General features: G+C 29.1%; 1 protein-coding gene across 6 annotated transcripts in view; it reads left to right on the forward strand.

Moving 5' to 3' along the window:
* Nucleotides 1-21,009, forward strand: part of LOC107457188 (uncharacterized) — a 75,832-nt gene extending 54,823 nt beyond the window's left edge. For 4 of the 6 annotated variants that reach the window (XM_087158555.1, XM_087158556.1, XM_087158558.1 and 1 more), the window contains 5 exons: nucleotides 1,238-1,307; nucleotides 7,325-7,555; nucleotides 10,291-10,462; nucleotides 16,788-16,901; nucleotides 20,215-20,608. In XM_087158555.1, coding sequence (XP_087014681.1) covers nucleotides 1,238-1,307; nucleotides 7,325-7,555; nucleotides 10,291-10,462; nucleotides 16,788-16,901; nucleotides 20,215-20,511 — 884 coding nt within the window. In that variant the 3' untranslated portion in view covers nucleotides 20,512-20,608. Of the gene's footprint in view, nucleotides 1-1,237; nucleotides 1,308-7,324; nucleotides 7,556-10,290; nucleotides 10,463-16,787; nucleotides 16,902-20,214; nucleotides 20,609-20,653 lie in introns of those variants that run through there. The other 2 variants (XM_087158560.1, XM_087158559.1) reach the window with 2 other exon arrangements.
* The last annotated feature ends 4,462 nt before the right edge of the window (nucleotides 21,010-25,471 follow it).

The following is a 25,471-nucleotide window of genomic DNA, read 5'->3' on the forward strand; positions in this document are numbered from 1 at the left end:
AATTATATTAGATTTTATATTGAGTAAGTTAGTATAAACTATCATTTTAAATACATGATTTACAAATAATGAAATTTGACAACAAAAAAAAACCTTACAACTCTTATTTTTTTTGTAGTTGGGATTTATTAACATGATCTTAAATATTATTTGCAAATGCCAGGTGCTTAGAAATTAAGCCGTTAGCCTTCTAGCCACCCAGTATTTTTGTTTAAATGTTGAAAAAAAAGAATTGTAATATGTCAATGAAAATACGAATCATAATTAAACTAAGAGAAGAACCATAAATGATAAATGAGATAAAATCTTTACTTCATTAAAATGAAAAAGAAGTCAATCTGTTTCATAAAACAATTAAGGAAATTATTATTAAGTGGAAAGAAATTATTTAAAAAGCACATGCTCATATTGTATCTTTCCTGTATCTACATGTCATACTGTATCTTTATCAAACATTTTTAAGAATTATGAGTTATACTAGGGGTGCACAACCTGCGGCCCACCGACTGTTGATATGAGGTCCGCGGGAACTTCTGAATGCAATAAAAATATTTTCTTTTAATTTGGTTTTTGTTTAAACTTTATAAATTTTCTTAAATTAAAATATTTAATTCAAATTTATATTACTCTAAAATGTGTATGTTTTAGGCACTTTCATTCTGTAAGCTTCATTTTGGTTGGAATTTATATCCCCCCCCCCAATATTTATGTATATATGAATGTATATATATTAAAAAAATTATTATTGTAAAAAATTGAAAAAGTTTTTTTTTAAAAAAGTATGTTTTTTTTTTTAGTTTTAATTAAAATCAAATAATTTTCCGAAAATATACTAAGTTTTCTGATAAAAATATTAAGTGATTTAATATTTTTTATGTAAACACTAATGTTTATATAAAAATTATCATATTTGCCGCTATCATGTGTGCGGCCCTTCGTTAATCTACCTGCTGTGCAATAGGCCCTTCACCACAAAAGGTTGTGCAACCCTAAGTTATAGCTAAAGCCTTTTCTATCAAAAAAAAAAAAAAAAACTACCAAATGCATCCAGTAAATTTTATTGTAATATAAAAAGCAAATCTTTTGAAAAGAAGTGAATGTTTTAAAATTTTTTATTTAAAAAAAGAAATAGCAATTATTTGTTTGAATTTTAAAAAAATAACAGATTTTTGAAAGTTTCTGTTTTGTTGATACTTAACTAAGAAAATTTTTAATTTTTTTCCTCTTCCTTTTTTAGTGTCTTCAAGTCAAAGTTATAAAAAACCTTATCAGGATATTATTGATAATAATGTGAAAAGGGGTGATAGGTATGTATAAGAGCATTATAATTTATTTAATTGATTTTTAAATCTGAGTTAATTACTGACTTTGTTGAAATATTTCTAATGCAGGGAAAGTTATGGTTTAAAATAGGGGTCCCCAACTTACTGCCTGCAAGCCAGGGTTCTTGATTTAAAAAAAAAAAAAAAATTCAAAAAATGGGATTTTTTTAAAATTTAAATACACTGTAAAAACTTTGATTTATGATGTAAAAAAAAAAACTTCATAAATGTTTTATCAAAATTAAATTCTTATTAAATCTGTATTATGGCAATATTTTAGAAGCTCTAACTACCTAAAGCAATATTTCATTATAATACATAGCTTTGAATGCATAGCTACCATTTTGAAACAAATGCATGATGGAAATTTAAAGACTAGATGAAATAGAGAATTTAAGGAATATTTTAACTATTAAAACAAAGTTTCAATTACCAAACCATAATTTTAATTTGAAATTGTTATTTCTTTTTTTTTTCTCTTGATTTTTAAAATGACAAAATAAATGTAACAGATTGTGTTTATAAATGTAGTCATTCATCAAAATATAAATAAATATTTAATCTTTATTTTTATATTAAAATATTCATTTTTAATCCTATATCAAAATAGACAAGCTAAAAATTTTAAAACTAAGAAAATAAAATATTAAAAGTATAAATAATTTAGAACACTGTTTTTAAACTTTTTAAATCAATATATATATTAAAAAAATCAGTTGATTTAAATCAATGATTCTTTTTAAAAAAATCATTTGTTTTAAATCGTGATTTAAATCAAGCTGATTTAAATCAACAAACCCTGCTGCAAGGCACACTAACTGTTGATATGCAGCCAATGGGAGCTTTTGAAAACAAGTAAAAAGTTATTATTTATTTGAAAAATTAAAAAATGTTGCTGGAAATTTTGAATCGGGCATTTGAGTTATCTCTTTTTGACGAGCTCAATTTGCACAAACTCTTTTGCTAATCTATGTTGTTTCTCGACCAATTTTTTAGTGGTTATTGCTATAGAGTTTCACATGTTTTTTTTTTCTTAAAAAGAAAAAAAAGCAATATTTTTATTACAATGCGCAAATTCCTGTAATCCTTTTAGACCCGCTTTATTTTTACCAATTTCATCATAAATTCATATGACTTTTCGATAGTTTTTTTGGCAGTCGAAACTACCAATTTTTGCATGATTATTAAAATACATTTAATACGATTTAATTGCATTTAATGCGATGTTCCAAGTCGTGAGTTGTGGATCGCTCATTTAATTAATATCTTTTTGACATGATTTATTTGTTATGATTTCATCGTAAATTTCAAGTTATTTTTCGGCAGTCACTTTGTTTTGCGAATCATGATTTTTTTTATACGATACTGCTATGGATCTTAAACTTGAATAACTTTTTTACGTGCTTTGCCATGCCATGAAAAATAAATTGCTTACTCTGAAAACTTACTTAGACAGCCAAGGCCTACAAGGGGTGCTGACAAAGAAGAAGAAGACTCAGAAAGGAGCACTTTCTTGGAGGAAGCGTTCCATAAAATAGAGATTTTTTTCCCCAAGAACAGAAGAACATTTTATTTCCCATTGAAATAAAATTTATTAAGCTAGTGGGGTGGTTGTTATTGGGAGCGCTGTGATCTCTTTCCTCCCCCATCGTGGCTGGACCTTAGAGAAGGTTCAGAGGAAACAAAAATGATGTTGAACCATAAAATAAAATTTCTTTATTTATAATTTTTTTTCTTAAAAAACTAAGATTCAAAGTAAAATTTATATCAATTTTTTTATTTTTTTTTATTTGATACAATGCAAAATTAATATCACTTTCTTTTTTTAATTTATTTCAACAGAAAGTAATCAGGTTGAAGGACGTAGCGGGACTTCCCGGTATCCTGGTGGGCCATTCTGTCCATCCACATGCCTAATTTTATTAATATTGTACATCGAAATAGAATAAAGTTGTACATATAAATTGTGCTAATTTGAATTCCGTTATTGTGTTTTTGAATATTGACAGCTAGTTTGACATCTTATATGGTTAGATATAAAGAGCCTGCTTTGAATTCTTCTCTTTAAAAGAGATGCCTGATTAGTGATCTCTTGAGAAACTCTGAATGGAAGGTTGATGTCTCTCTGATTCGAAATCTATGTTTGCAACTTTTTATTTTTCAAAGTTTTTACTTTTTTGAGATTGTCCTGACTAGACTTTTCTTTATCATTTTTTTCCCCTGGCCTGCTTAATTTGTGAGGAAGAGGGGTTGTTGTAGTCTTCTTTATTGTTGTAAGACAGTGGCATAGTTTTTGGAAGGGTTTGGGGGACAAAGCCCCTCCTGAAATTATACACTACTCGATTAATGAGCCATTCGGTTAGGTGAGTAAGATGTAAACATAAAAAGTTTTTGTTATTCATTTTTTTCGTCATTCAAACCTTTAATCCATACATATATATATATCTTTATATATAAGAAGAGAGTGGAATGATAACACATAGCCAATCACAGAAGACTTCTGGTTAGTAACGCACAAAACAGCCAATCAAAATAGAGAACGCATATATGTGAAAAGGTAATAATTTTTAATAATGCTGTCAAAAAATACAAAATACAAACTGACCTCAAATAAAACTCAGAGGACTTCGAATCAAATAATTAAGAAAACTCTACTATTACGTTTATAAAAAGGAAGATTTATTAACTCAACAACAAAATTATAACATCGCCATTCCAAAAACAAACAAAAAAACACACTTATTACGTAAAGCTATAAAAAGACCGAACGATTATTTATGCAAACGATTATGTATGATTATTATGAACTAAACTTTATGCAAACGATTGTTTATGATTAGATAAGAGTGTCATTAACGCAATATTATCCAGTGTTAATTAATAATTTTGAGTGGCGATGCAAAAAGATAGTTGTTCTAAAGTTTTATAATAAAATGTTTGTTTTGATAGAACGCAGTTATTTATTTTAGAATTCCAATATATTTTAATAGCTTTGATAAATCGGGTAGAGTTATTGGAAGCACGAATCAACACTCTCTCAAAAAACTATTTACATTCCAAATTATCAAAATATATTGAACAGAGTTTACTTTAAAATACTTATATCTTTTATAAAAAATTGATCACTGTAAATATCTTAGGCGATATCAACAGCGGCATAGAGCTGAACATGATTTAGCTGCACAAAATTTAACTGGAAAATAGTCATAGTGCTATCAAAACGCGGCGGCGGAATGCGCGGCGAAGAAACATTTAAAGGTCAAGACATTTAAATGAAACGAATTCCTTGGTGTACTTACGAATACTTCTGATTGAAACTAAAATATTTTGTCAGTTGACAGTATTGAAGTTAATTGAGTACTTACTTGCAATGGTATTTGCTTTTGAAATATTACTTAGAATCAACTTATTAATACAGTACAGAACCCGTTATCCGGAAATCAGAAAACCGGAACGAAATTCGATAACTTTTCCGCCATTTAAAAAAAAAAAAAAAATTTTTTTTCCTCATAAGATTTTAGGATTTTTCTTTCTTTTTTGAAAGATGTTTACCTTACCATAATTTTGGAAATAATCATTAGTGTATTACTTCATCGTTTTTTCTTCTTTTTAAGATTATTTCCAAAATGTTTTTTTTAGTTGGGTTTAACAATAAAAAAAACGGCTTTTTGTAGCGATTCAGATAACTGGAAAAATCAGTAATCCAGAGTAGCGATGGTCCTCATCGTTCCGGATAATCGGTTCCGTACTGTATTACATGTTTTAATTTGTTTGTAATTTTTTTAAAGTTTTTTTTCATCAGGTTTTAATTGTTTTTTGTTTGAAATTTAAATTACTGGGGGGGGGAAGAGATAAAACACATATAGGGAACGTTCGGCATCCTATAGGATCAACAATGATTTGAGTTAGGCTCTACCACGCGTGCTTCAGATACGGAGATTAATCTCCGGCTAATGCCCTATAGTAATGTGTTAAATAATATTGCTTCCTCGCTTTATATAAGTTTATAATATTGTTTGTATTGAAATTGCTTTATATAAGTTTATAATGTTGATAATAAGTTCCTCTGACATTTTACAATCCTATCATATTCTCTCTATGTGATGTTGGTGCAGAAAAATTGCCAGCTAATCTCCAGGAAGACAACTTTCGTTGTTCGCGAAGTTTGTTCGCAATGCGAACGAAAATGTAATTGCGTAGCAATTATCAGGGGTTAGCAAGCGGCAGTGAGCAAGGGGCGGAGCCCTATAGTATATATATACAGTGAAACCTCCTGTTATGGACACTCCTGCAAAACGGACGCCTCTCAATACGGACATATTTTTAATTCCCCGGTAATCTTCTATGAATAAACCATTATGTACATTCTCCGCAAAGCGGACACTTCTGTAACCAGACGCGAACAGTCATTTTGGCCCTGAAACATTATTTTCTATCTCTTCAAACCGGACACTACTTTTTCTAAATTTGAAAAAAAAAAAAAAATCTCTGCTTTAAATTGCAAGGGGGAAAATACAACTTTTTGCCATTTTTAAAACTGTTTTATTTTTTTGCCTTATCTATAACTAAAAATATAGTTAAGCTATTTCACTACTAAAGAATCAATCTTTCTCCTGTCACCCTGCCTTATCCTTGTAAAGAAAGGAGAGAAAAGGATACCGCTCTCCTGAAATAATTCGGACAGCACCATATTTTGATCTTTTCATCTGGACCACACAGGTTATGAGACCCCTCGAGTTGAAATGACATCTTCAATGCTCTCAATGCTTCTTCCCCTTTTAAAATTTCTTTAATTTTCTCATTAGTTTGAAGACTGTATTTAACACAGTAAAAAAGAGAACAGAAATATAGTCTTTGATGTGTTCATATAAATGGCACACTTATTCAGACACTTGATAGCTGATCAATTGTGAATAATCAACTTCCATAGGTCCTCATGTGAATGACTGTGAATCATGGGAGGTTTACTTTCAAGAAGGTATTAATCATGTTCCCTATCAATTCATAGGTTTTTGTAAGGGGATGTGAACCTAATTATTGAAACTGACTAAAGACTGAAAGCTCCTATTCGGTATCATATGTCTGACTTGAGTATCTATGTCTAGTAGGAAAATTATATTCATTTATCTGTAGCTACATCTAGAATTATGTATTTATATCAAACTTCTTTATATATTCTATTTTATCTTTCTTAAAGTTTAAATAAATATCCTTGTAGATAGATATTGTAAACTATTTAATTATTTCTACTTCTTTGAAAATATTCTAAAAACAATTAACTGTGTTAAACTTCATTATTAGGGTACCCTTCCCGTAAGTGGACAACTCTCCTAAACAGAAAATGTTTTCAGTCCCTAGAATGTCCGCTTAATGGAGATTTTACTGTGTATATATCTATATAATTATTATTTTTTTCAAATTTCTCAAGAAATGCTTGGAGGTATATTTTGTAATTTTAAAAGTATTTAGTTTATGCGATTTTTCATTCTTTGCAATAAAGTTTAAAGCTTTCAGAGGTTTGAGAGACTGACAATGAATTACGGAAGAAAACAAATATTGTTGAACACCTAATGTCAGAATATATATACATACAAACCTGTATGGCTATTGAGAAAAAAACTTCTTAGTAGTAGTAACATTATAGCAGTTTGACTTATTAAATTTTCAATTTAAAGTTTAGAAAAACATTTTTAACTATGACAGATCAACAATTAAAAATTATGTAAATATGATCTATTTGTTAACTTACTTAGCTCATAAATGTTTAATTAGTGTTTAATTATTAAAAACAAATTTCGAACATTACTTGTTCATTTACTATCACTTTGTAAAATCAGTGACCGTACAAGTTGGCAGATATAAGTATGTGTGTGTCAGAAGGCATAAGCCCTTCCAAACGTACAGTAAAACTATGCCACTGTTGTAAAATGGTCCGCATCAAAATATTTGAATTTCGAGAAACAATATTCTTGATAATTAATGTCTACTTTTTTCTTCCTTAGGCGAACTAATTATGTGGGTGATAGGGATGAGGACTATAGGCACCTTGATCACAAACAGCAAGAATTTCAGAGAGGTGGTCACTTTTCAGACGACCCTTACGACGAAAGATACTTGTATTCTTCGGACAACGTGAGAGATCGTCGCTATTACGGTGGCGGCGAATCTCCCAGGGAAAGGAGATCCCCCATTCGATTTGATTATAGCCATCATGAAACAACCCAACAACCAAGGTACAAAAAATATCACTTATATGAAACAGATTTTCACAACCCAGGGGTGACCGTGTTCCGGGGGTTGCCCGGAATTCCGCATTTTTCATACGACCCTTCCTGGTCTAAATATTAGGAGCAAGGCGTATGACGTTTCTCTGATTATTGCAGAATTCCGTGTTTCTCAAGACTGTCGGCTTTCGGAATTTCGCTGAGCAAAAACGTATCATTCGATGAAATTTTCACAGATTTCATCTATCTAAAATTCACATTTTAAAGTTTTCGCTAATTCGCACTGGGAAGAGAAATGAACTGTTGCATGGGAACATATTTCTTTTTATCTGTAACAACGATTGTTTATTTGCTTCAATTTTTAGTCTATAAACTTTTTTTCTAACACAGATCTGTTTTTTTTTTTTTTTTTTAAACAAATAGTAAATGTGTGCTCTTCTAAGAGAAATTTCGGTACATAATTGAAATATTTATTTTTTTCAGTGTGACGCAAAAACGAATGATAATTATCATTATTTCCTTATATAATGACCTGTGAAAATCTTTGTATGAATAAAAGAGAAGTCAGAGGTCTGACTTTAATTTTTTAGTTTATTTTGCTTGAAAGCAGTTCGATATTTGTATATTGTTCCCAAAAATGTCCTAAATTAACAATTTTATTTTGTCTTGATTTTTTTTCCTGCTATGAAGCCTGTAGTGTATCTACCACTACAAAAATATGATTCCAATTCACTAGTATGTAAGTCATGCAGGGTGCGTAGCGTTTGTAAAAAGTACTTAAAGGTGCTTTTTTGGAGATTTCGTTTTTAAAAGCTTTTAAAGGTGCATTTTTCATCTGGCGTTTTTAAAAAGTGCTTTTATCCCGAATATTTTTTTTCCCCTTCAGTGATATCTGGTGGATCCCATGCATTTCATGAAAAATGGGGAGTTTGCTACGTAATCATTCACGCGGACTTCATGTCGTACCCACTTTATGACTTGCACATGCACGCACTTGAAACCGAAACCCGAGTGCTCCAATTCGGATGGAGAATATCAGATCCTTATGAAATGTTTTTTTTTTTTAATTTTAATTTTATTATTGTTTATTTTATTTTACTTCTAGCACTTTTTTGACGTAGGGGGTACGGGTACTTTTGTTCTGAGTTCAGGGTCAAGTTGAATTCACTCGGCGATGTGGGAAAGTACTGATTTGTTTTCTTTTTGGGTTTTTTTTAACGCTAAAACTGTTTATAAAAAGTTTTTGTGATATCACTGATTGAATATGAATTTTTTGAGTGCTTGAAAATTTTTGTAAAGTGCTTGAAAAGTTTTCAAAAAGTGCTTATTTTTGATTCAAAGATTTGGCTACGCACCCTGTCATGTTAACTCGATTCTATGGAGGGGTACCTTTTCATAGATGAAGGTTGACATTGTCAAAAACTACTATCCTCACAACCCTTTGTTATGCCTCTCCTTGGAATTTCGTGAAAGTGAATCCTTGTAAAACGATTTTGTTTCCAAATTTAAACCGTATTTTCTCCATTTATTATTGGTTTTTAAATAATGTAAAAAAAATCTTATTTTATCATCTTTTGCCTTTTCTGACAAAAGAAGACTCGCTGCTGACCACCCCAAGAGCTTCCATTCTTAGAAATTTCCTCCCTTATCTCGTAAGAAGTCACAGATATAACGTTCCTATCTGATTTCATTTCCTTCATGTTAAATGCTGATCATGAGTCACAAATGACCACAAGCATCACAATAACACCTGAAAGAGAATTATTTCTGTAGAGGGTGGGTGGTGCACCATTCACAAAGTCAAATCGTTTTCACACTTTGGACTCAATGCATGCTTTGTAGGTTGAATTAACAGTCAAAAAAAATCCATAAGCAAACAAAAATATCGGATTATTTTCAATAAAAACGGTTTTCTGGTATGTCTAACATCTTATTTTCTGTATTTATTTCAGTTGTTTTTAATATTTAACCATAATTAACACTCCGCAAATTAATTTTTCATATAATATATAAATATATTTATGGTTAATACATATATAACATTAAAAATAAAAAAAATCTTATTGTTTCTCCGAAGTATGTAGGCCCTCAATATAACAATATTTCCCCCCTCAACAACAATATAGTTATTTCCCCCCCCCCAAATATTGCTGTAGCGAGGTTTTACTGTGTATCTATAAAAGTTTAAGTGTAGAGACAACATGGGAAAAATTACAGAACAATGAAAAAGGAAAATAAAGAAAAATAATAAAAATCTGGAGAAAAAAAATCCGAAAAAATTTAATAAAAATCTGGAAGATAAAAGATATGATCTTTTCATTAGCTCACGCGATTATATACGCAAAAAGTTGATGAAAAGATTATATCTTTTATTTTCCAGATTTTTATTAATTTTTTTCCCTTTTTTCTGATTTTTATTATTATTTTTCTTTTTTCCCCTTTTTTTCGGATCCCCCCCCCCCGGATTTTTATTATTCTTTTTCTTCTTTTTTTCCCCTTTTTACACTGTTCTATAACTTTTTCCATGTTTTCTCTACATTTTGAACTTATTTTATGAGTTCTATTTACTTACAGCTTATCCGCAGTAAATAAAACTTTTTGTTTTTCTTAATTTTCTGTGGGTTTTTTTTCTTATATATTTATTATGCTATATATATATATATATATATATATATATATATATATTGGAAAATACATTTCTACAAACTTATTTTGATTGCGAAATTTGAATTACTTTCCATCAGTGTTTCGCAGACAAGAGAATCTGATGCTGATTTGCGAGTTGTTCTTGAGCAAAGAAGAATGCAAGAGAGAGCAGCAACTCAAAGTAACAACTCCAATCTATTTCAGTCATTACTGAAAATCATTGAGACTATGCCATCCATGATGTTTCTCGAACTTGTTCTTCATAGAGTAGTATGTATTCGAGTTTCTTGCAATTTTTATAACCATGTCAAATATTGAGTTTCCATTCAAGAAATTTAAAGATAGAACAAAAATGAAAAGGTTACCCATAGCTGCCAACTCTACTTTATTTTCTGGTAGACCATTGGATTTTGCCACTTTCTCCTGGTCTACTGGTTTTAATTAAAATTGTTAAAATCCTGGGTTTTGTACATTTTAGAAAATTTCCTGAAATTGAGTAAGTTTCCTGAAAAAATCCCTACTGAAATAGAATTTTTGAACAGATTATTGCTTGCTTGCTTGAATATTTCAACAAGTGTTAATAATACATAACCTCATTTATAGAAATCTGTTCAAAACTTGTTTTGTTTTAAAATGTTCAGTTTGTTTTTACTCATACTTTTAAATTAATTAAAAAAAAACTTTTAGCTATGTTGGATGAATTAATTGCCTATTAATATTCAAAATTATGAATAAACATAATAGATAACATTTCAACAGAATTTTTCGGATTTGTTCCTAATTTTTAAATCAAATCTGAGAATCGGATTTTTTTAATAAAAAATCTGAATTTTTTTAAAATTGCAGTATTTTTACTTTTAAATCAATCCCTTGTTCTGATCCCCGCAAACACGCTTCCTGTGAATATTGTTCAGAAGTAATTTTTAGGAGCTTTTTATTGGAAAATACTATTGCAATAGCTGATCATTTCACTAAATTGAATCTTAAACAACTATTATTTTTTAAAAAATATATTGTATTTAAACACTTGCATCAGAAATATTTGTTTATGATGTAGAGTATTATTTAACTGTGTTTTATAATGTGGAGAAGGAAAATTATATATTAATAGGTAATGATTGTTTTTAAACTATTATACCGGCATTCCTAATTATAAAATATTAATAGTATAAATTTAGCACAAAAGATAGTGTTTATAGTTTTGTTTTACTAATTTACATAAATTATTTAAATATATGTCTGTTAATGTTATTATTTAATAGTTATATTTTTATTTTACTCTCGTAATGGGTGCGTATAATTTTGTCGCATATAGTGTTCTTAATTTTTGATTCCTAAGGTTGGCAGCTATGTATGTTTAATGTACAGGAAAATATTACAGTTTTTCTATTTTGATGACTATTAAAATCCCTAAAATTCCCTATGTGTAGAATATTTAGTACATCATGCAACAGTTATCATGAAATTTATGTTATTGCATAAAATGTACTGGATATTTTCCCTATCCATGTTGGCAGCTATGGTTACCACACATTTCTCAGGAATGAATAGATGTAAGAGTGAGACTAAATTTGAGGAGCAAAATGTGTAAAAGTGAAGTCTTAACTAGTATAGATAAGACTTCTTCTATTTATCTTACATACTCAACAGTCTCTTCCCCCATAGGATTCACAATCAGCCGTGGTTAAGAAATCCGTATTCAGTAATGGTTAAATTGAAGAATTGTAACCAAAAATCAATCTAACGTTAAAGGTCACTGAGATTAAAAATATTAAGGAAAGAGCACAGAAGAAACTTAGCAAATTAAAATTTGTTAAAAATTAATCCAGTGTCAACATTGCAAAATATAAATAATTTGTAATTAAAGAAAATGTTTCTTTCTCAAAAATTTGATTCTGAAAAAAGTCATTGATTTAATGCTCATTTATCTGGTTATTTTTTTATTTATTCAATTCCTACTATGAGTTCACACTCTCCCTATATATCTTGTTCAAATTTTCAATCTCTACTAAAATACTTTTTAGTCATCCATCTCAAGTTCAAATACATTTTTTTTAAACTTGTAGTGGATGATGACACTTGATGTTGTTACAGCTTTTTCAAATATTAATTCATTCATTAAATTTAATTGCTTAATTTTAGTTTTAAATTTGACAAAAATTTTTTAATTATTGAAAAAGTAACTAAAACTTGACTTTAAAAATTTGTTTTTTTATATTACTTGTTTGTGTTGTCATTGCACTACGGCAGGGGTCTGTCCAGGTTTTTTTAAGAAATTCCTATTTTGTGATTATTTAGACGTAATTTGTGAAAATTACAAAATATATTAAGAAATCAACACAAAAATATGGTAAAGTAAGAAAATATTTTCAAAAATTGTCACTACAAATCATTTTTGACTGGTAAATTTCTATATTTTTTTCCCCATACATTCAAAAACAATTTTGCTATTGTAAAATTTTGGGTTAAAATTTGCATCCAAACTTCAAAATCCATAAAAATCGTTGTCCATAGTTAAATTTCAACTTGAATTTAATAAAAACATGCATTTACTGTACTAGTACTGAAAGTTATTTTAATTATGAGAACATTTTGACTGGGCCGTACAGAAAAGGTTTCACAGCGAAAAGAATGGTTCATTAAAAAAATAAAGGTCTATTAGAATAAATTTACAATAGTATTTAATATAATGTTCGAATTTCAACTTCCTGTAAAGTTTATAGAGGAAGAGCCTCATCGTTTCATTTTAAAATATTGATATGTTGTAAATGACCGGTTTGGCTGACCACATTACGCTATCTGACCAAACACGATCTACCTTTTCGTAAAAGACAGCTGACAGAAAAGCTCTTCTTTTCCATAGATTGCAACGAGATTGGGGTTTGCATGAGAACTTCCTTTTTTAAAAGTATTCTGTGAAACTACCGTTTTTCTGAAAGTTTATTTTGTGAAGGTACTGCTAAAGGGTAATAAATTTACCCTAGGCAGACCCCAGTATGGATCCAGGAGTCCTTTATTTCATGTTCGTTTCTGCAATTTTTTTCAAACGCCATTGACTTAAATCAGATACAAAATAATAATAATAGCATGTCCTAACTTGTCAGAAGATCACTATTCAAACAATGTTTAACTGCACCTTTTATTGTAATAAGTGGGTTGAAACAGGATTGTAAACTAATTTTTCTGTCTGCATTTTTTCCTCAATTTTATAAATAATTCTTTAATTGTTTTTTTTTTTTTTTTTTTTTTTTTTTTTTTTTTTAAGCTCCTTTAATGCTCTAGATCTCTTTCTGAATGGATTGATTTTGTTAAGTGCATATTAGTAAATGAACAATGTGTACGGAAGTTATCATCTTTATTGAATCAGTAATCATTTTTATCTTCCAAATTTTCTTTTTCTCCTCCATTTATGTTTTACTTTAACTTATGCAGAATGTGTTCTTCTGTTGTAGTGCAATTTTTTATTGCATATTGTCTGAGAATTTATAATGCTATGTAGTTATGATTTACAATTTTGTTTTACTAATACTTATTGTTTTATTTTTAAGATTCATTTTAATGAAATAATAATAATTGAAATAAATAAGCTTCATTTTTTATTATTTAATATGATATAGATGATTTACTAAAATTACTTTATGTTCCCACAGTCCTTAAAAACTGCTTAATTTTTATTTTGGTGCAAGGTTTATGAAAGTCCTTAATTTTTCAGTATCACTATTGTTGATAGGAACAATTTTCACGTTCAGTTTTTTAAAACAAAAAGTCGTTCTTTTATCACTTAGAATTTGACCATGCATCATAGGGTAGAGCTTTATAGGGGGACAGAAAGGGATCTGCTAATAGGAATGAAGTAAAACCCTAAGAATAGAAGTATCAGAAGAAAAAAAAATTAAACTAGAATCCATAACGAGAACTATTTCCAAAAATCTTGAAGAATTAAATAAATTTGTTTAATATTTTCAGTGAGTAATAAGTCACTGTAAATCTATAGAAAGCAATAACATGATAAAACACCAAGTTTTTTCAAAAATATTTTAAACTTTTTTTCTTGAGTACCAAATAAGATTTGCTTCTAACAAGAAAGTTAAATGTTTGGTAACTATTTATAACTTGTTTTGATGCAATGTCAATTTTTGTTTCTAAAGGATAAGCAGATTGTTACATAAAAATTTAAGTCTACTCAATTAAAAGGTCCCAAACTTTTTGTTATTAATGTCTCTTAGAATAAAATTCAAACTTAGATTTTAATAATCATTTTATTAGTTTAACATTGCAACTTAATGTACGTTTTTTTTATTATTATTAAATTTCTATATAGCTTTTTGTTTGTTTAAAATTAGTTCATGTTTTTTGCCAGATTGTGTTGCAGTATTATGTAAAGTTAAGTAAATCTAACACATTTGCTGTTTAATAATTATATCAAACCATTATTTTACATACCGTTTTCAATAAATTTTTCATAAAATTTTTCAATATTTAAATTTCTTCTGTTTAATAATTATATCAAACCATTATTTTACATGCAGTTTTCAATAAATTTTTCATAAAATTTTTCAATATTTAAATTTCTTCTGTTTAATAATTATATCAAACCATTATTTTACATACCATTTTCAATAAATTTTTCAAAAATTTTAAATATTTTTTTACAAAACGTTACCTAATAAGGTGATATAGCATTACTTTATAATAAAAGAATACCACTGTTAATACTGTTAATTCACAATCATAATAAAATATCCAAATAATAATAATAATAGTAGAGAATAATATTAGGAGAATGATTATGAAAATATAATATAAGTAAATATTTATAAATGATGAAAAAAAAACTTTATCAGTATTTGTTAATTAAGGAACCTTATCAATTTTCTGGCCATAAGAATGGATTGATACCTTTGAAAAATCATTTTCGACCTTTTTATTTACATTTCTTACTAAGAACTAATAAAAAACATATTGATTTGAAAATTATAAATCTTCTCAAGCATAATTGTATTTTTATTGTATAAAAATTTTTCATAAAAATATTTATGCAATAAATTAAAAAAATATTAAGTTAAGTCTAGTGAAAATAAAAGTGGAATGATTTAAGATGCTTAGATATTAGTATATCCTGTTTTTACTTAAAATAGGACTTAATTTACTATGACATAGTAAAGAAAACTACTCTCATGCATAACTCTAAAACAACCTTTTAGTATTAATTCTTTTAATGTATACTCTTATAAATGAAATATTTTACTAATAGAAAAGAAAGAATTTTTTGGCGTATTTGAATATTTAGCAAGGTTGGCCCTCAACTGAATATGTGAGGCAGTCTTGTAGTGAAATATAAAACTTTGTGATAATTTTTTCAATGTTTTTCCCAAATTTCTTTATTTACTCTTCTTTCTATTTTAAATATTTGAAAAAGTATAAAATTATTTTAAATGTATGAAAAAAATTGCAAATCGTAATTTCTGCATTTAACTATACAATGCAATTTCAATAAAGTGATTAAAAATGGAATATGGATTAGCTTCATAAATGTCTTTGGGCCTTAACAATCTGAAAATATTTTTAAAAAACCTGACCCGTGTTTTCAAAAATTGCCTGGTCCTACTTTGGCAAGCCCTGTTAATTAATACAATTATATCAGAACGTACATTATAGTAAAATGGTTTTTTTTAAAATTATTTTTATTTATTGATTGATTTTTTTTTTAAAGGTAAATAGATGGCACTGCCACTGGTGGTATATGTATATTTGATGATAAACAATTGTACTATTATTTAAGGTCCTTAATTTTTCAAAAAAGTCCTAATTTTTTTTATTTTTAAAGTCTTTAATTTTTGCTTTGTTAAAGGAGTGGGAACCCTGTTATATAAGATCCACGAATGATCTTTATATTAAGCAATTTATAAAGTCAGAAAAACAATTCTAGCAGATAACAAAAATTATAACTTTTTTTTTAAAGAGATATGTGTGTTAGCAAAGCTGCACGTCATCAGGGGACACACCTTTTTAAAATTTGTACTCCTTGAATGTTTTTCTGTTTATTTTTTCAAGATTTTCAAAAAAGAGGTCAGCGCTTGATTTATTTCTAAAACTTTCTTAATGATTTGGCAATTCTAACTGTAACTTTATCTTTTTCCTATTTGTGGGTGTTTCTTTATTATGTCTTATTTTGTGTACTTTTAAGTCATTATTAAGACTTACTTTGCGATTGTTTGTTATTTATTTTTCTGCATTTACATTTCAATTTTTCTAATTGCTTTTCTTGTTTGATTTTCCATTATGGGGCCTCGGGGGGTACTGTCAGTTTTTGGTTTCATCTCTGACAACAGAAAGGCTTGTTAGCAGGCCCTGGTGAAGTGTTGTTCTGCCAACACACATATCTTAAAATTTTTTATAATTTTTGTTGTTTTCAGCTATAATTGTTTTTTTGACTTTATGTATTAAAATAATGAAACAAATTTGGATCTAGCTGCTTTAAGCGCTTTTCTGTTTTGATTTATTATTTTAAATGTTACTTACTTATTTTGTATATTTTCTGAATTTGTAAATTAGTTTCATTAGACTTAAGCACTCTGACTGTATCTTTTTACAGGAAAAAATGGATCCTACAGAAGATGAGCTTTCTATGTTACAAAAGATTGGAAATCACATGATCTCAATAGTGATGAATAGAAAATTACAAAAACTTTCACCCGATCTTCTCGGTGTAAGTATTTCCTTTAAGAAAAACATCCAACTTAGATATCCCAGAAAAGCTTAATGTTCAATAATTTTATAGGTAAAAAATTTGGTAAAGCAAAAGTTTAATATTATTACTATCATTCTTTATTCATTTTAAAATCAAATTAATGTAATAGTTTTGTGATGACACCAAGTGTGACTCATTAATGAAAATGTATGAATACATTAATTACCTAATGTATATTAAACTTCCAAGCTACTTGTTTTTTATTTTAAAAAAAGTTGCATTGGAAACGATGTTCTTTTATGACATAGTAACTGGGCCTACTAGGAGACAGAATTGGCAAGGTTTATGACAGAATGGATTAATCCACGGTTTAAACTGTCCTGTCCAAAATCCTTTTTTTTTTTCTAATTATGTCACAATTTAAAAAAAAATAGTGTGAAAAATAAAAGGTTAATTTTTTAACAAGAAACAAAATTAAGACACGTTTTGGTTTTATTAAAAAAGTTAATTATTGTTTTTAATATCGCCTTATTTTATCCTTATGCAGAAACATAATTTATCAGTATTAAAAGCCTATTTATTCATATTTAAAGGATAATGTATTCACCTTTGTTGATCAATTGTAGAGCTTTAAAAGTTATAAATCTTTTCCTATTATATTATTTTCCTATGATGTGTTAGAGCTAATTGTATAAAAGGTATCACATATTTATTAAAGTATGTAATTAATTATGTGTACAATGGTTACACATATAGAATTTTTATCTTTTTACCAAAGTTCAAGGTTTTGAACACTTTAAGGCAGTTAAGAACAATAAAACCCATGTACCCAGTCCAACACCAGTTTGGAACATCAAATCAGTTTAGGAACCCTTGCTTTAAGTTAGGAACATCTACAAATCTGGAAAGTCATGATTTTTAGATAAAAGCAATGCTGGGCTAGTAATCCTACTGAAACTATCTATTTTATCTTGATTTAAATACAAAAGAACATCCCTCCCCTCCACAGAGATGATTTCACTAGCCCCAATCCAGAATTCCAAGGTCCAGAAGTTTCAAGAAATCACACCTATGTATAAAAATTCTTGTACATTTTATTTTAAAGTATTAGAACTAGACTTGGCATCTCACTCATTTATATATTATATATAAAAATAATTTCTCCCCTCTATACCAAATGCTGTTGGTTGCGTTTCTTTTTCAGTCTATATAATTCCTTCAAAAATTTTGTGCAATATATAAGTATTTGGTTAATTTTTCTTTTAACTTTTCATGACTGTTAATCAATACATTACAAGAGTAGGCATGTGATTCTTCCACTAACTCACCGATTTCCCTGCATCAATAATTTATTTTCTTCGCTTTTTTTATAACCGCTGTTGAACGGTCGAGCCAATTTTTGGGTTAACGACTACTAGTGTTCGACTCCGTAGCCTTGTAATCTCGAACCCAATCCAGAAAACGAGTGGAACTCATGGATCAAGTATTGGTATCAAGTAGTTTATTAAATTTTTTTAAATTGCTGTGATATATTTGCCCTTTTTATTTATTTGGCTACAAGTAGATCATATTAATATTTAATGTGATATAACGCCATGAAAATTTTAAATTTGTGCATTTAAAAAATTACTTTTCAACCCCCTTGATATCATCCCAATCCGTGTTTTGATTTTATTTCTTTTGCAGTTAATTAAACTGATTTTCTTATGGTTTTCACAATTCCAATATTACAAGCAAAATTTGAATCGCTCGTTTGAGTAATTACTTTTTGACAGACTTGATTTGTGCAAAATTCGTGTGATGTTTTGACCAGTTTTTTTTTTTATTTTTACAGTTATTGCTGTTCATTTCTACTTGATTTTTGAAAATCTTGATAATATTATGATACAGAAAATTCAAATCACAAACCTGAGCATTTACTATTTGACACATTTATTCTATTGTTTTTTTTCCATATAAATTTTTCCACAGTTCTCACTATTTTATAAAATCGTAATAACTGTGCATACTTATGAATATTTCTTTAATTATTGGTACTTTTAATACGATATTATTCTGTTTTTTAAATTTAAAATCTTTAAATATGAAGATGCAGAGTATAACAGTTTTGGTTATACCTATCATTTCAATGAATGTCATTATAATGCTTTTTTAAATTTATTGCTGTGTTATTGTCGGAGAAAATAGTAACTTCGTTAAGTCATTAAAAATTCTAGGAATTAGTCATGAATTTGAAAATCTGAAATGTAGCAGATTGACGATAACAACCCTCCTCACATTAGTTTATCAAAACATGATTCTCGAAATGTTCATTTAATGAACCTCTTTTTGATGCATTTGATCCAAGTTACTTTTTCGTGTACTACTGTTAATACTGTGGCGCAGAGAGTGATCTCTCCCGAGAGATTTCACTCTACTGATAAATTACGTTTAATTTCACCTTTTTGATGCATTTGATCCAAGTTACTTTTTCATATACTACTGTTAACCCCTTAACAATCGGTTAATTTTCATGAAAACGATCATAAAAGTGCCTAATTTTTTATCCCTGAAAATTATATAAAAATATGTGTGTGAGCAATATATATATATTCATTTTTAAGTTTTGATTTGTTTTTATCTTGAAATTTTAAAAAAATAAATTTTTAGGAAAAGCCGACATGACTTAGAGCAAGCAGGGAAAATTTAAAAAATATGTGTTTTAAACATTAAAAAAGAATTTTATTAAACTTACATATAATATAAATAAAGATTAGTAATTTTTTCTTGTGTGATAAATTTCTAAGCATGAGATACAGAGGCCAATGTCACAAACTGGACAGTAGTACCGAGTTTCTTCCTAGTTCTGAGTTTAAAATAAACTATCTACAATTATCTTAAAAATATCCTGGTACTGCCATCTGGTGTGTAAAATGAGAAATAAAAGGTTTTCTGGGCAAAAGAAATGAATTAGTTTTATTCTTATTGCCACTTTACTACTGAACACTCCATCTCGCAAATGTCACGGGAGCGAGAAATAGGGGGGCGAAACCTCATCCCGTCATTTTCACGGAAGCGAGAAGGAAGAGATTAATGCTATGGGACAGAGGGTGGTCTCTTCCGAGAGATTTCACTGTATTCTTATAAAATTTTGCGATATAATCTATATTATATTGTGAAAAATTTTTTTTTAAATGCTGTAAAAAAAATTTTATGAATGAAAAAGAAGAATCAAGTGATGCAAATCATACAAGCCCTGTTTCTTATCACCATGTAAATCCAATAGTAGTTTTTTTTATTAAAGCTGTGGGTACTTCTCTTTTTTTTTCATTTTCTTCTAATGTGATTTCAGAAATATCAAAGCAATCCAAAACAAGAAGACGAAAGCAACAAGTCTACAAACAATCTAAACAGCTTAATGAATCTTGTGAGCCAATTCAACAGCAAAAAGGCTTCTTCTTTCTTTAATTGGATGGGAGATTCCCAACCGGAAAAACCACCCACCGCTCCTGCTTTCATGACACAGACTCCCGGTTCATTTTACAGCTCTTCTTCAGTCACGCAGATTCCCGGACTCACTTTATCCGATGAACCGCAAGGACTGTACGACGCTTCCTCTTCTTTTAGAAATACATCCTCTTACTATTGACTGTCACAAACGACTTTATATCCATTTAATAAACAGTTGGTCAATTACAGCTCTTGAGAAAATTATTGTACTCTCTTTGATAAAGATCTTTTTATTATTTTGATTTCTATCATTTGTATTGATTAAATTTTTTTTTTCATAGTGTTTAGTGCGTCTACCACTACAAGAATACTATTCCAATTAACTGGTATGTAAAGCGTGTTGACTCAATTCTATGGAACCTCTTCATAGCAGTCATTGGCGAATATTTTTTATTTGAAAATGAGAGCAGAAAAATCAGGAGCATTTCTTTCCTTTCCTATGAACGAGAAAAGTATCTTTAGAATCCAATTCTGCAGAGAAAAAAATTATTTGCTTTTGTATTTTTTTTTCCAGCTGTTTTATTGCTTCAACTCTTTCTTTACTCTGTTTTTTAAATTTAAAATCTATACATGCAGAGTATAATACTTTTGGTTATACCTATCATTTCAATGAATGTTGTTATAATGCTTTTTTAAATTTATTGCTGTGTGTTTTTTGTTCTTGTGCCGAAATCAGCTGAACAAAACAATGGCATATTGGGGGAAATCAGCCAAACAGAACACTATAATGTTGGCAGAAATCAGCCAAACCATTATGCTATGTGGGCAGAAATCAGCTCAAAAAGCCTAACTACACTCTATATAATGTTACATAGGCTATTTTCCTTTTGTTTCTTATATGAAATAAAAAAAATATTTGTTCATATTCGGGCAAAAATAGAGTGCTCAGTACTTACTTAAACTTACGTTGACGCAGTTCCGCTTCTAGCCATTCTACGTTCTAATTCTAATAACACCACCCTCTCTCGGCTGATTTCCACGCTGCATCAATGTAATCCTTATTCACCAAGAATACAATTATAATTAATCAGTTGAAATCAATATAACAACTGTGTTAGCTATACATTTTTAAACGCGCAGAATCTCATTTATTCTAAATGTTTCGTAGCCATGGAGTCAACTTGAACTATTGTTCTTCATTCAGCTATTTCTTGTCTTATAACATAAATAAAAGTGATATTAAAGATATACTATGAGTTTTCAAGAGAAAAAATATTACCTATTGACAAGATGGGTCTTGGTTTCAACTGTGTTCAAAAGTAATAGTAAACAGTGCCCATGCGTCGTCTTTGCATGCGTTGCTATGGTGACATGTGCTGTTTTTCTTTTTATTTTCACTAACAGGCATTTTTAATGTATTTACATAATGAAAATAATGACTGTCTTGACGGTGATTTGAATAATAAAGGAGAAGTATTTTGTGACGTCTTAAAACACGTATATAGCCAGGATAGGATATGAAAAATCAATCAGACGACAAACATCCATGGAGACAGTTTTGAGCGCCCTGAGCCATCACGGCTCTATTAGTCATAATTGGTAAACTTTTTTTTACACAAAATTACATGAGTACGAGTCGTTTATATTCAAGCTAAATTTTGTCAATCAATCCGGTTTTCATGACCCCAACACAAGTGGACCAAGTAAATGACTAAAATTGAAATCACTTGTGAAAAACCTTCGATAACATTTTGGAGTTAAAGAGGTAACATGTTCTTTTTGATGATATTATCATCGATTCCAATGCTAAATTAATATTGGTAATATTTATTAATTGAAATAAATAAAATAAGCAACGTGGTAAGAAACAAAATTGAGAAAATGTTGTGGGGAAATTCTTTTAAGGGAATCGTAGGAAATTGTCATACGCAGAGGAGGAAGCTTAATAAATTTTGGAAATACTGAATACCGGTATTGTGGTAATTTGGTGCAGTTTTAATAAGAATTTACAACGAATTTCAGGAAATATTTTATCAGTGGTAGCAAATGCACAGTACGTGGCCAAATTATTCGATGCAGTATAAGATTATGTGTAAAATCTCAATTATCAGGTAATACTATACAGCTTGATTGTTTTTACTCGACTGAAACCGGTTTGCACTTGTTTACAATCGTGTATCAATGGGTTAAATGAGACGATATATTGCATAAATATTGAATATTTAAAATAGCGGGTATTATATTAGTATATTAAAATAATTAGACCCAATGATTAGATGCCCTTTAATGTTTTAATAATGACATGTTTTGCACGATTTTCTAGGCAATACTTTTATATTTAAACAAACATGTAATGGGTTTTTAATTGGGAGATTTTTTTATATACTTCCTATTTGTATTTTTTTTTTACATATTGCATTACAATGTTAATCCATTGATATCTGAACGTAAACAAGTGCAAACAGCCGCATAAAAACAATAATGCTGTGTATAGTGTATCACCTCTGATAATTAAGATTTTACATAGAATCCTAGAGTGCGTCTAATAATTCAGTAATATATGAATGAATTAGAATTAACAGAACTTTTTTGTACTTATGAGTATTTTAAACACTAAATTGAAGGTCATATAGAGAAATGGTCTCGTAAGAATTTAATACAAAATCTTGCAAGAAGTCAGGCTTTGATTTGCTGCCGCTGATAAATGTATTTTGTGCAAAACTTAAATGTTGAAGGGAGTTATGTAAAAAGTACTAAATATATTAATATATAGTTACATTAGAGATTTTTAAAATTGTACCAATTCTTATCAGCTTTAATTCCGATACTGTGGAAATAAGTGTTTTACTTGAAAGTGGTAAATTTTAACTATCATGAGTTGGCGATTAAATTTTAGACATTCAAATTCTTTTTTTTTTGGGGGGGGGGGGGGAGCACGAGAAATTATTTTTAAAATCTTCTACTATTTTTGATATTAATAGTTCGCCTCTTGATTTCCTAGAAATTTTTATTTTAAAATGATGCATTTATTTAAAAAAAACTTGAAAAGCAAAATAACGTATTTATTTTATTTTATATCCGTCGTTGAACAGCCGACGCAATTTTGCTTTTACGACTACTAATGTTCAACTCCGTGGCTTTGTCATTTTGAACCCAATCCAGAAGACAAAGAAACTCCTGTATCAAGTATTGGGAGAAATTTTGCCTTCGTGGAGGGATTTTTGTAGCAACTAACCCGCATTTGCGTTACATGAAGAGGAAGACCACGAGAACTTCCCAAGGTTAGCCTGACTGCAAAGGAACACTAACATCTGTCTACCGGTGCAAGGTGGATCGACCAGAAGTGTCTGGGATTCGAACCATGTTCACTTCATGGGGAGGTCTATACCTCGAGCCATCCAGGCTGAAAATTTTCTAAGGAAATTTTAATATGAATTAAATAATGAATCAGAAAATATGATAATTAAGCAAATAATTATCACACCCTAATTTTTTGATGAAGGTTTTTTTTTTTTTTTTTGTTGAATGAAAATAATTTTAATGACGGAATATTGTGTGTTTGGAAGTTGTATGGTGCAGTTAACTAGTTGAAGATTGTGATGAAAACAGGATAATGACATTTGAAGATGAAAACTGGATCATAATTGTAATAAATCTTTTATTTAGTATTTGTAGAACTACAGATATAAAATTATATTTTATCTACAACAAGACTAAGTTAAATAATACATTTTTAATAATAATGTTAATAAGGACAGGCCATGGGAGATAAATCCCCCACGAGTAGTCTAATCAAAAGCCAATTTAAAAAGTGATTGAATTGTTCCCAACAGAGAGTTCGGAGCATGGGAAGAGATCCAAGATGGGTGATTTTATCTTATATTTCATAACCGCCATTGAACATCCCTCCCAAATGTTGGGTTTACGACTACTAATGTTCAACTACGTAGCCTTGTCATTTTGAACCCAATCCAGAAGACAAGGGAACTCCTGGATTAAGTAATGGGAGAAATTTGCCTTTGTAGAGAACTTTTTGATGAAATTAACCCGCATTTGCGTTACATGGAGAGGAAGACCACGAGAACCTTCCACGAATAGCCTCACAGCAAAGGAACTTTAACCCATGATCCGTCCACCACAGGAGGATATTTCACGTCAGCGCTGTGGTCGGTTCGGCCGGATGCGGGTTCGTATCGACCAGCCATCACTGAGATTCGAGCCCCGTTTCACCTCATTGGAAGGCGAACGCTCTATCCCCTGAATCATCGTGACTCAAGATTGGTGATTTATCGAAAAATAACATAAAGCCCCCCCCCCAAAAAAAAAAAAATTATTATGGAATCAAAAATAAATAAAGCATAATCAGAAAATAATTTGGCGAATGTCCACCAAGACTGTGATGAACATGTTATTGAAACATATTTGTGGTCAGAGATTGTTGTATTCGAGGCAGCGAGGCGAGTCTTACATTAGTATTAAAATAAAAAGTTAATCGTTCAATACATTGATCGATAAGAAGATTTATATTCTCTTTTTATAAAATGTAATAAAAATTAAATGATTGATTTAATTTAATCAACATTTGGTTACGAATGATTAAAAAAAAGTTAAAGAAATTTTAAAAACTAGAAAAATACGTAATGTCTATTGTGGCATCATAGTAATATATCCCTTATATTATTACATTCATAAAGCTCGCTGGAAAGGAATGACAGTTTTTCAAAAAATTTCTACAAAATCAAATGAAAAACAAATCCATCAATTCTCATGAAAAACAAATCAAATCAATCGATACAAAATCAATCCCAAACGCATATCTATTGAATTGTCAGGGCATAACTATTTCTTACAGCAAAGTTCGTTGGAAAAAAAAAACTAATCAGAGCAACAACTGTAATAAAATACGTTACTGCAAACAAATAACAAGTTGTGGTCAATACGTGAACACAATTATTTACACTGAAACCAAAATGCATCAAATTGTGTTTACTAAATTTGTACAGAGAATTTATTCCCCCCCCCCCCCGAGAGCATTTCGCAAACTTTTAATATCCTGGAAAAAATGAGTTTCTAAATTTTCTTGAAGTAGAAAAGTATAAATTTTTATGAAAAAAATGAAATGAACCCTTCTTTAAGACGATTTCCGAAGTCTTATTTCT

The sequence above is a fragment of the Parasteatoda tepidariorum genome, chromosome 3 (genome assembly GCF_982258835.1).
Source record: "Parasteatoda tepidariorum strain Cologne lab strain chromosome 3, Ptep-v5.0, whole genome shotgun sequence".
Lineage (NCBI taxonomy): Eukaryota > Metazoa > Arthropoda > Arachnida > Araneae > Theridiidae > Parasteatoda > Parasteatoda tepidariorum.